Source organism: Leuresthes tenuis, unplaced genomic scaffold, assembly GCF_036924035.1.
Source record: "Leuresthes tenuis unplaced genomic scaffold, fLeuTen1.0.hap1 SCAF_2, whole genome shotgun sequence".
Classification (NCBI taxonomy): Eukaryota; Metazoa; Chordata; class Actinopteri; order Atheriniformes; family Atherinopsidae; genus Leuresthes; species Leuresthes tenuis.
In genome coordinates, this window is record NW_027325356.1 from 42236910 (window position 1) to 42248311 (window position 11402).

At 41.7% G+C, this 11402-nt stretch overlaps 1 protein-coding gene across 1 annotated transcript; it reads right to left on the reverse strand.

Moving 5' to 3' along the window:
* Nucleotides 1–4973: 4973 nt before the first annotated feature.
* mthfs (5,10-methenyltetrahydrofolate synthetase (5-formyltetrahydrofolate cyclo-ligase)) lies at nucleotides 4974–10276 on the reverse strand. Its single transcript, XM_072381118.1, has 3 exons — nucleotides 9946–10276; nucleotides 7479–7743; nucleotides 4974–6877 (listed from the first exon to the last, which is right to left on the reverse strand). Exons 1-3 carry the CDS (start codon nucleotides 10081–10083, stop codon nucleotides 6651–6653), a joined length of 630 nt encoding a protein of 209 aa, XP_072237219.1. The 5' UTR covers nucleotides 10084–10276; the 3' UTR covers nucleotides 4974–6650.
* Nucleotides 10277–11402: the final 1126 nt, after the last annotated feature.

An 11402-nucleotide genomic window follows, 5' to 3' on the forward strand; every position in this document is an offset into this window, starting at 1 on the left:
CAGTCGCCACGCCAGAGGAAGAAATCGACCTACTAACGAGAACCCAAAACATGTTAGCAGAGTCTAACCTATGCCTTCACAAAGTGCCATCAAACTGCAGTCAAGTCATGGAAGCTTTCCCTGCAGAGGATCGAGAAAAGGACTTGAAAGATTTAGATCTAGAAGTAGATCCTGTCAGAAGAATTCTCTCAAAATTAGACTCAGAGTCGCTGGATACGATTAACACAAAACATTTATTTCTTGCAAGAAAGAGACAAGTCCGGACAACCTGTCAGGAAGCTGCTCAGAGTTGTCTGACAACAAAGTGGTGCTACTGCTATTTATATTGTTTATTCTTGCTGGCCACACAATGTTATGGGAAAGGGACGTTCAATGTTATGGGAAAAGGCATTACCAGCCATTTAATGTTATGGGAAGACGAGTTCAGACAGTCAAAACACTTTTTCTTGCTTCATAGTATTATGAGAACCAAAAGACAGGAGGAGGCCTCCCCCCCCATCACAGAAACTCTTATTCTTGCAGCTTTTCTCATAGTATAACTATGTAATTCTATAATGTTTCTAACAATTCCCTCCTGTTTATGCTATGAGGAAAAAGGGATTAAACACCGTAAAAACTCTGCATCTTGTACAATTAACATTGAATCATTAACATTGAAAATGTTCCACTGTTCGCAGTTCATAGGAGCGAAAAACCCATTTGCTGTATTTGCAGGAAAATTCTCCTATGGCCCCATTCTCCTCCTGGCGACCGACCGTTTAATCACTCGCTCAGTATCAAAGGGCGCACTCCGAACAGTTGATTCTAATGAATGCTGATGGACATATGTGTGATTAGCAAAAACAAAATTAATACACAAACAAAAAATTAATTAAATGAAAATAAGAATAATGAATAATAAATGCAAATATGATTAAATTCATTCAATTAATAATATGAAATGGATATTAAATAGAAAAAAAATAATAGAATGAAAAATAATAATAAATAAAAATCAGGAATAGTCAAACAATAATAATAATAATAATGCAATGCAGTTTATTCAGTCCAGTCCCGTCACCAACACTGCGATCGTCTGCTTCTGGCCGAACATCAGTCCGGCTGGGTCTGGAACTGCTAAGCTATCTTGGAAGGAGAGGTTACTAGCACTTCACTTCCAGGAAGAGGTCTTTTCCACCTCTTATTCCCTAACTAATCCTCTTTTAGGACACTTCAGGACATAATTCAGCCATACAGTGGTTGGAGGCTGTAGATTGTTAGACGTTACTTGGTGGAATGAACTCTTCAAATCAGCTTTTCATTCAGTTGGGGAGGAGCACTTAGCTTCACCGTCCACCCTTTTGTACACATGTGGATAAAAATCTGTGATTGTTCCACCATCATCTTGGCATGATGGGCCCCCTCCAGAATTCCAGAAACCTGGTCAGTTACCTGACTTTGAGTCCTGTAGTGGTTCTGCTGCTGATGCAGTTAATTTAACCCATCATCGTCTCCATCATCCATGTGTCGCTCGTTGTCATCATCTCCCTCTACAACAGACAGAGACCAACCCACTCTCCATCATGTCAGTGAAGGGGTCGTTGATTTTCTATCAGCTCTGCAGAGAGTGAGGCGACTCCCTCTTTGTGATTCTGCCATCTGCGGAAGCATTGTTAGGAATAAAGGAACAGGAAAAAGTTGCTTATTATGGGCTACATCTATGTGCACCTTCAAGTCCCCTGTTATGACTAAACAGAACAGCAGTGCACACAAATTCAGTAAAATCATCAATAAAATCATTCTGCGGCGATACAAAATATTTAAGATAATTTTATCTTTTAAATGACACGTGCTTGAATTAAGGAAAAAACTCAATGTTTTATCTTGTGAGTGGGTGTATTGGCCCTGAATATGGCACAAAGACCCTCTCCACTCTCGGTCTTGTTGTTTCATCTCTCAGTTGTTTCAAACACATAAAATCAAGACTGTGAGAGGAAAGTATCAAAAGCATTGTTAGACAGGAAAAAGTCAGAAAGCTGTTGGTGTTACAACTTTTCCTGGGACTTTGCCTAAGAATGGCAGGTTTGATATGGAAATGATAAAAATCTCAGCTTGTAAAACATCTTTTGCTCAGACAGTTTTTCCTGTGAAAGGAGTAAAGATTTGAAATGATCTGTTTGTTTGTCTGAGATCTTCTGAACTTTAACTCTTTAAGAGAGCTGTTAAATCTTAATACACAAACTTGTACAAATGTCTAGCTTTAAACCTTGTGTTTTTAACTAGATTTACTTTGTACATTATTTTGTCTTCCTTCTCTAGGATTGGGCAACGTTACCATGTTCAAATCTCCCTCAAACCCAAATTTAAAACAAACAAAACAAACTTGTTTCTACATAATCGTACAATTTGCAAAAAGGCAAGAGGTAAATTGGAGGTACAGCAGATGTCAGACTTCCCGACAGAGACTTTCACCAGAACCACCATTCATACTTGTTAAGAGTGGACATCTTCAGACCAAGGACTGTGACCTCTTGAAAGGACAAGATGAGGCAATGAAGAAAGCACATTTACCTGTCTGAGCACCAGAGCAGTGCACATCGAGTTCCTGGAGACTATGACAATGGCAAGCTTCATCAATGGCCTTAGATGAAAAGGTGCCTGCTGTTCTACCCTGCATCATATCTGCTCAGGGCACCCCTGTTGAGTCTGTGGCCACTTATAAATATCTAGACATCACATTGGATGATAGCCTTTCTTTTAGATGCCATATTGACTTCAGTTAAAGCTGGGGTTTTTCTTTTAATACCAGAAAACCTATTGTTGCGGCCACTTTCTTGCCACTCTTGGATTATGGCAATGTTCTTTATATGAATGCCACTGCTCATTTCCTACATTTACTGGATGCTGCATATCACAGAGCTTTGAGATTCATAACTGGTTGTAAAAAGCACGTTTATGTTTTTATGCATCTGGCAGACACTATTATCCAAAGCAACTTACAGATAGGGTTAGGGTCTTGCCTAAGGACCCCTACTGGACATAGTACCTTTCGTGCAGGGGATTTGAACACAGGTCTCCCACAAGAAAGGTGGCAATCATACCACTACACTATTGTACTCTCTTCACTTTCCAGGTGTAGAACCACCCACTGGTATCTATCTGTCTATAAACCCACCATCGGACTACTCCCCTCTTAGTTGTCCTCATACATGACATGGAAACAGTCTGATCGAAGCTTCCAGTCCCTGGACTACATCACGTTTGCCATCCTCTCAGTCCGTACTGAACTTGACAAAAAGGCATTCTCCTACGCTGCACCTGTAACGTGGAACAGGCTCCAGCAGAAGCTGAACAGGTCTCTCTTGTAAATGAGACCCTGGGTCTCAATGAGATTTTACCTGTATAAATAAAGGTTAATGAAAAAATAAATAAATGAAGTCCCTTGAGATGATATTTGTTATGATTTTGCAATATAAAAAACTTATTGAATTAAATTCATATGACTGTTGTATCATGTTATGTTAAGTTAAAAGAATGTTTGTTAGTTTAAAAACATTGCGATTGCAATGCTAATTATGTGGACCACTCCTATGGCAATTTCTATTCTATGTTAGTATTAAGCTAATGGAATTTGTAAACAGGATTTCTCTGATTGTGACATGTATATAGAACAGTTTAGGGATTGTTTCATACCACAGGTAACATAAATATAAAAGGTAAAACAAACTTACTTGTTTTTGTATATTTCAGTTTTACATTTACTTCACTTTGGAGGCAATTAAACATATCGCCTGAATCAGGAAGTCTTGGCTTTCATTTGGAGACTGTCTAACTATGTGCAAAACTGAACAGTGATGTGGGCAGAATAGCTTCCAGTTCATTAAACCACATTTGCACTATATCTGTTCATTTGACCAGGTATGCTCCAGATGGGCTGGATGCCTTTGCAACTAGCACAGCCATTTGGTTGGGTAGGGGTCTTGTTTGATCCTCCAGAGCTCTTACAGTGAGTGTGCTAATAAGTTTCTGCTTCATACTCGGGCTGATCCTAAGGACAAGTCCAATTAGATGTGGTATCCTCATCAACACTAAAACAGTTTCATCCACCATTCAACACATTTCCATGGCATCATTTGTGCTATACCTAGATACCAAGGTGAGAACACCTCCCGAGAAGAATCTTCCACTGTTGAGAGCATGTGTGAACAGCAACTGTGGGGAAAGTCTGCACTGAATTCTCCTCACAGAAAGTCTCCAGTGTTCAAGCTATGGTGGGGGTGTAGAGCAAGGGCAAAGCATGTGTGTGACTAGTGTGTGCTGGAGTTGAAACAGTACAATAGGACTTCATATCAACTACATTAAGCTTTTTTCTGTTGACCTTATTCTGCAAATAGGAAATCTGGTACAAGAAGCTGCTCTGTGTTGACTAAACAGTCACAGAGCAGGTTGGTGGGAGACAATGGCAATCATCAATATTTTCTTGCTCAAATTAAAGTGTTCATGCACGGTGGTGTGGTGGTTAGCACCGTCACCTCACAGCAAGAGAGTTCCAGGTTCGATCCCTGCCTGGGGCCTTTCTGTGTGGAGTTTGCATGTTCTCCCCATGTATGCGTGGGTTCTCTCCGGGTACTCTGGCTTCCTCCCACCATCCAAAAACATGCATGTCAGGTTAATTGGTGACTCCAAATTGTCCGTAGGAGTGAGTGTGAGTGTGCATGGTTGTTTGTCTCATTTGTCTCTATGTGACCCTGTGATGGACTGGCGACCTGTCCAGGGTGTACCCCGCCTTTCGCCCGATGACTGCTGGGATAGGCTCCAGCCCACCCGCTACCCGATTAACGGACTGTCGGTAAAGAAAATGGATGGATAAAATAACCTGATTTCGTGGTAATCAATGAGCGACAATGTATGGAAGAACAGCAACAGAAAACTGTTGCAGAGATGACTTAGTATCTATATAAAGGCAACCATTGGCCATTAAGCAGTACAATACATTAGGTTTTCAAACAACTTTATTTGCACATCTTTCAATTTATTCTACACCAATATCAAGGTATATACATTTTCCACTTTAAATATTTGTTGATTGATAAAATCTTCCTCAAATCTTCCTCCACAACCTGTCGCCCACTCGCTTCTCCTCCCTTGTTGTCTCCGCTCTTCCGACCTCCAGCACATTCTCCTCCCTTGAGGTTAATGATGCCACAGAGTCCCTCTGTTCTACACTGAGCTCATGTCTGAATAGTCTGTTCTCTATCTACCAAACCCACTCCATCCTCCCAGTCCCACCCTTGGCTTAGTGATACCCTCCGATTGCTGTGCACCAACGACAGAGCTGCCGAAAGAAAATGGCACAATTCAAAAGATCTTACAGATCTAACCAAATTCCAGACCCTACTGTCATCATTCTCAGCCAGTGTTACTGATGTAAAAAAGTCTTCTACATTGACGAGATTCACAGAACTACTGACACCTGGAAACTTTTTCCACCTTCAAAACTTAATTCTTCGCTACCTGCTACCAATCTGATGGCAGACACCTTTGCCTCATTCTTTACTGACAAAGTGGCAGCTATAAGCAAAGTTTATCGAACTGCCCACACACGAACTTTGTACCACAAAATCTGCATGCAGAAGTCCTACTGCATCATTTTCCTCATTTCCCTCTCTCGCTCAGAGCAGTGTGTCTAAACTTCTCACATGTAGCCGTCCTACTACATGCCCGCTGGACCCTGTTCCCACTAATCTTTTCCAATCCATTGCTCCTACTGTAACTGCAGCAGCATGTGATTAATGCTTCACTGACATCGGGCACATTTTCTACCACATTCAAGCAAGCTCAGGTTACACCGCTGCTCAAGAAACCTTCCCTCCCTCCAACTCATGTGGAGAATTATCGCCGGTCTCTCTCTTCCTGTTTCTGTCTAAAACCATTGAAAGGGCGTCTTTAAGCAGGTCACCGATTACCTCTCACAAAAGAACCTCCTTGATGCTGGGGGGCCTCTTATGTCACACTTCTCCCCCTGTTTAATTTCTCAAATGATTTTATGTACATGTGACATTATTGTGGTTATTAACTTGTGTTTCCATGTTCCAGCAGGTATCCTTTGAATGGTGTTATGGTGTTTTTCCCCCCTCTTTTCCCTCTTTTCTGTCTTCTCAAACCCCAGCTGGTCGAGGCGGATGGCCACCCTTCCTGGTTCTGGTTCTGCCAGAGGTTTCTTCCTGGTTCTGGTTCTGCCAGAGGTTTCTTCCTGGTTCTGGTTCTGCCAGAGGTTTCTTCCTGGTTCTGGTTCTGCCAGAGGTTTCTTCCTGTTAAAGGGAGTCGTTCCTTTCCACAGTCCCACAGGCTCAGGACGGGAGATTGGACTGAAGACAAGTTTCGGTGCAATCTGTTGGTTTCCTTAGGTAGGATATTGTTTTTTTTTCTTAATTTGCTTTGTAAGTATGAGTTGGCTTCATTTTGAATTGGATTCACTTGATTTTATTGGATTATGATTACAATGAATTGGACTTCAACTGGCTTGAATTGGACTTTATCACTGAAGTGCTTTGAGATAACATTTCTTGTGATTTGGCGATATATAAATAAAACTGAATTGAATTTAAATGTTACTTGGCTTTGACTTGTAACGTCACTTTTAAGATATTGTACCATAAGTAATTGACTGGCTACTGATGATTCTCATACAGGACTTCATCGATAAGCACATCATTGGCGTCGACAGGGATTTCCTGACACAGCTGCTCTTTGAAGGCCAAGGCGATGGTGTAGGGCTTGCCTTTGGGGTGTCTGCTGCAGCGCTCCAAGTAGGTGTCATAGAAGCCCTTCCCTCGTCCAATACGTCTCCCAAACCGGTCAAAGCCCAGGCCTGGCATTAATATCAGGTCCAGACCGCCTGGATAGGGAGAGCAGACAGTGTAATTAAATGGTCAATATCACATTATCTTCCATATTGGAGAGATCGATACCCATCCCATACAACATTTTCTGCTGTCCTTTAGCTTTTCTATTTTGCCCCCCTCACAATCTTGAATCTAGGTGTGGAGTTCAAATCCTGGGTTAGATGTTACAAAATACACAATGAGGGGCATTGGTGCGCTTTATAGAAAGCAAAGTCACCCTGCCACTTTATCCCACAGTTGTGACAAAACAGAAATGGAATAACAATAAAAAATTATATGCATTTATAAAACCTTTTGAAAACAGAGTTCACAAAGTGCTTCGACAGACCAGGTAAAGGAAACTATGAGCCAAACAAATAAGTTAAGGATAAGACAAGGATCAAAGACAAGAAACAGAAAACAAGGAAAACTACTTCTTGGCAATGTCACCCACTTGTTTGTGAACTCATGGTTTTCTTTTGAAAAAAGGAGCTACATAGTATGAGGCTGATTGAATGAAGAATGCACAAACTAACTTGCCTCCGTTGTCATATTCTCAAAAGCAGACAATGATTCAGAAAATGTGTGTGTGAGTGTGTGTCTCTGCAGGATTACCTGAGGTCAGCGCTTCCTCTCTGCTGTTGTCATCTTCAGCAGGCTGTCTGATGTTCCAGGATGTCAGAGGCAGTGTCTCTATGTCCTGCAGGCTGTTGAGCTTCAACATGTCCATGTTGGAGCTGCAACTCTCATATCTGGGGATGAAGCAGCTTTTGCCCCATTTGAACATGTCTTTGATGATGTCCTGAGTGCACACTTCATCATCCATGCTGAGAAACACTGCCACCCTCTGAGAGGACTTATACTTAGGGTGTCTGAATAGCTAGAAGACATAGGAAGACATATTCAGAAGGAAAAGGTCAGAAACAGTTGAATAGGTTGAGCCAAGGAGCTCTGATATAATGCAGACATGTAAATGAATCAGTCTGCTTCAGTCAACATTTTCTATTCTTGAAAAAATACAAAAAAACAAGCCACAATTTTGCTGGTTTTTGGTATAAAGTTGAATCATGATAATCAGTGTAGATTAATCATCACTTTTTTTTGTTTTATCGATAAACATTCATGATATCTTGTATAAAATCAGTGTGTCAGTTTGGCAGCATTTCAGTAAAGACCTTTAGGGAATCCGTCTGATCCTCTTTCACCTGGAGCCTGTGATCTTTTTCTTTTCCTCCCTGATCACACATCTCTCTCGCTCTTCTGTTTGAGTTGGCTTTCTACCATTTTTCTGAGCTTCTTTTCTCTGTTGTTTTCTTTCCAACTGTTTTTGAACAGTCCTCAATAACTCCCATCTCCCTCCCTGAAAGCTTTCTTTTTGATGTTTTTCAGCTTTTTCAGGTTGCTGGTATTTGTTATTATCTCTAAGCAATGGGTGTATTATTGGAGGTGAGAGAGCCAGGTTGTGGTCTGATTTTCCTAATGGAGGAGCTATAAGCATGTTTTACATTTGCTTACAATAAATACAACTTTTTATTTTTCTGGTGGAGCAGCTGACAAACTGTTAAAAGGTTGTAATTGTAGCTGAGAGCGAGACTTCTCCAGAAATCGCCATGACTGCATTTAGATGTCATGTTTGTAGCCTGGCAACTACTGATCTTCTAATGCCATAGACAGCGTCCAGTAACATATACAATGTGTCTGTCGGCTCGTATGGCCTTTAGGCCCGGGTAGAGAGGCGTTGGCGTAGGCTCCTTAAGCCTGGGAAGTGGCGAGTGAGTTAGGGTTGTCACTTAAGGGTCCAACTGGACAAAGGACAGAGAAACTAGCTGCATCTTTTCATGAGTGACCTTGATGACGGATCCGTGAGTGCTGTCGCTGTCTTGAAAGTCTCAGTTTTGTTCTTGGCACTTCTATTGTTCAAGTGCGAGGTAAACATCAGGGAATGGGTTCTAAGCTGCACATTAATTCATCTGCATCAATATACCTTTCACTGTGGTTTCAGAGTGTAGGCAACAGCAGCATTAAAAGTACTGCCTACTTGTTATGATGCGTTAGACCTTTTTAGCTCATATCAGCAGTTGCACATTTCTACACTGCATTTACAGCCTGGCAACTTTCAGGTCTTCACTTTTTTAAATGACATAAAACTCTTTGCATTTCTGGTCATTCGCACTGACACTCCTGTGTTAAAAATTACTAAATATCCAGTTGTTGCACTGCATCACAAAAGTTGTTCGTATTACTATTAAACTTGAAGAATTACAAACATGCAGCCATATACCTAGATCACTGCTTGCTTTTTATTTAATCCTGTTAACTGAACACCAGATAACTCCTACTATATTAGAGCCCCACCACAACTGTAGATGACAGAACAAGCAACGTAATCAGACATCAAGAAGATTTATCCTTTTGCTTTCAACTCTTAACTGTGCTTGAAGGTCCATTTTTCCACAGATACTGCAGGTCAACCACAGACAGTGTAGAATACACAGGAGGTACCCTGGAATGTCCCCTTATTACCTCTAATTTCATCTACTAACCACATTTAATAGGACGGTGTTAAACCAAAGTGCTGAACAGTCAGGGACAGAACACACATACATACATATTAATAAAAACATGTTTAAAATTTTACTCAAGTATATAAAAAAAACAGGCCAATGAGTGTTTAAAGGCAACTTATTCCAAAGTTTGGGAGCTTCAGCCTCACACCAGGACTACCGAGGTCAGCTGATCAGCAGACCTCAGGGGGCTGAATCAGGTCAGAAAACAAGGCTGGAGTCAGTCATTTCTAAATCAATTCTGCTAAATGGCCCCAGTTAACAGAAGAGCTTGGACTGTGACACACTGGTAAGCTGCCACTGAAACAAGCTCCTTTCTCTGGGACTGAGAATGCAGCACCCTCAGCTCTAATCCACCGAGTCTGGGCGGTCAGCACCGGGCACCAACAGTCATCTGACCACAAACTTCTGATCACATTATTGGATCGTTGGAAGAGCAGCTGCTCAGATACATGAAGTAAACCCTCAGCCCGGGACTTCAGACGGTCAGCATTCAACCAGTGTGAGCCTGCTCTCACCTCCTGTGACACCAGCACGGCCTGCCGTCGCTTCTCCTCCGCACTCAGCGCTGCCACACGGACTTTTATTTCTCTCCTCAGAGCTTGTTTGGCAGCTCGCACGGTGGCCATCTTGCCTGCGCTCATCGCTCCGCACATGTGACCGAGCAGGTCGGTGGGCCGTAGACCACATTATGTTACAGCCTGTGTGTGTGTGTGTGTGTGGGCGGGGGGGTCTCACTTTCCTTGGGTTAAATATTAACAGAGGGAAAAGTCCAACCTTCTGTCAAGAATGGGGTAAAAACAGTGCCCCGACAACCAATCACAGCACATCTCCTCGCGTCTCTTCTTCTTCTTCTTCTTCTTCTGGTTCATCTTCTTCTTCGCCTTCAGGCTGAGGCCCTGTAGACGCAGCTAGGATCGCTGCTGCCCTCCACAGGTGTGTCGTATGAAAATGGAAATGTTGATCTTCAAAAAAAAACACCCTACATCTGAGAGTATTTGGAATAAAATACTTCTTTCTGTATTATACTTTCGTTGGATTTTTTTCCTGCTACATGCTGCTTGAACCCACATGAATGTTAGCTCAGTACCTCACTGACTGCCTGTGAATGTGCTATCATCGTCTTATGTGTAAGCTCTTATGTCACTATGAGTCACTATGTGTCAGAACCTGACCTCCCTGATATTTTTTTTCATCCACTCTCAAGCCAATAGAACTGCAAGGAAATCTGATGCTCTCTTAAACAATTCAACTATATGGAACAGAACAGAATAAATATTGCTGACCTGTAAAGTTTGTCTCTGGATTCTTTCATTTGTCATTGTGGACCTGGACGGATCCTTAACAATTACTCTCTGTCTGCTCACAAGCTTTACCCTCTATATAGTTAATTTTAGTTATTTTGTTCATTTCAGTAACTGCAAATCCACATAAGGTGTCCATATTACAATCGGAGGACAAAACACAGAGGGACCAATATCCTTTAGATACATCCAGCTAAAACTTTTAGATTAATCATTTGTTAACAGCTGTTTCCTGCATCAACATAGTGTCATCTTAAACACAAAGACTGCATACTGGTGCAGATCTTACAGCTCCAGAATGCGTTCTCAGAACACAGAGCCTGGATTATATCAAATCTTGCAAGTGCTGCTTTTTATGCAAATGTTTTGCAAGTGTCTGCATCACAGCACACACTTCATTTGCTCACCTGTCAGCCTCATCATCAGTTCCTACCAATTTGTTCACCTTAACTCATTTAAGGCAGCACCTTATCCCCCGCTCAAAGTGAGTAATTCATCCTGTTCCAGCTCACAACCATAGCCTTAAATACCCACTTAACCACCCACAGGACCAAAAATATGCCAACGTCCCAGTTCAAAGTATCACCAGGCACCAGAGGTCCATGTCAGGACACGTCAGAGTTTTTTTAACAACACGAGGCCTGCACAGTAAGAGATGGTCTTAATGTTAT

Bases quoted from the DNA above. Each gene is read 5' to 3' on its own strand.
- mthfs (XM_072381118.1), bottom strand. From the start codon at position 10,083: ATGTGCGGAGCGATGAGCGCAGGCAAGATGGCCACCGTGCGAGCTGCC. The intron at 7,744-9,945 runs GTGAGAGCAGGC...TATGTCTTCTAG, and splicing joins CCGTGCTGGTGTCACAGGAG to CTATTCAGACACCCTAAGTA. The intron at 6,878-7,478 runs GTAATCCTGCAG...CTCCCTATCCAG, and splicing joins AGAGGAAGCGCTGACCTCAG to GCGGTCTGGACCTGATATTA.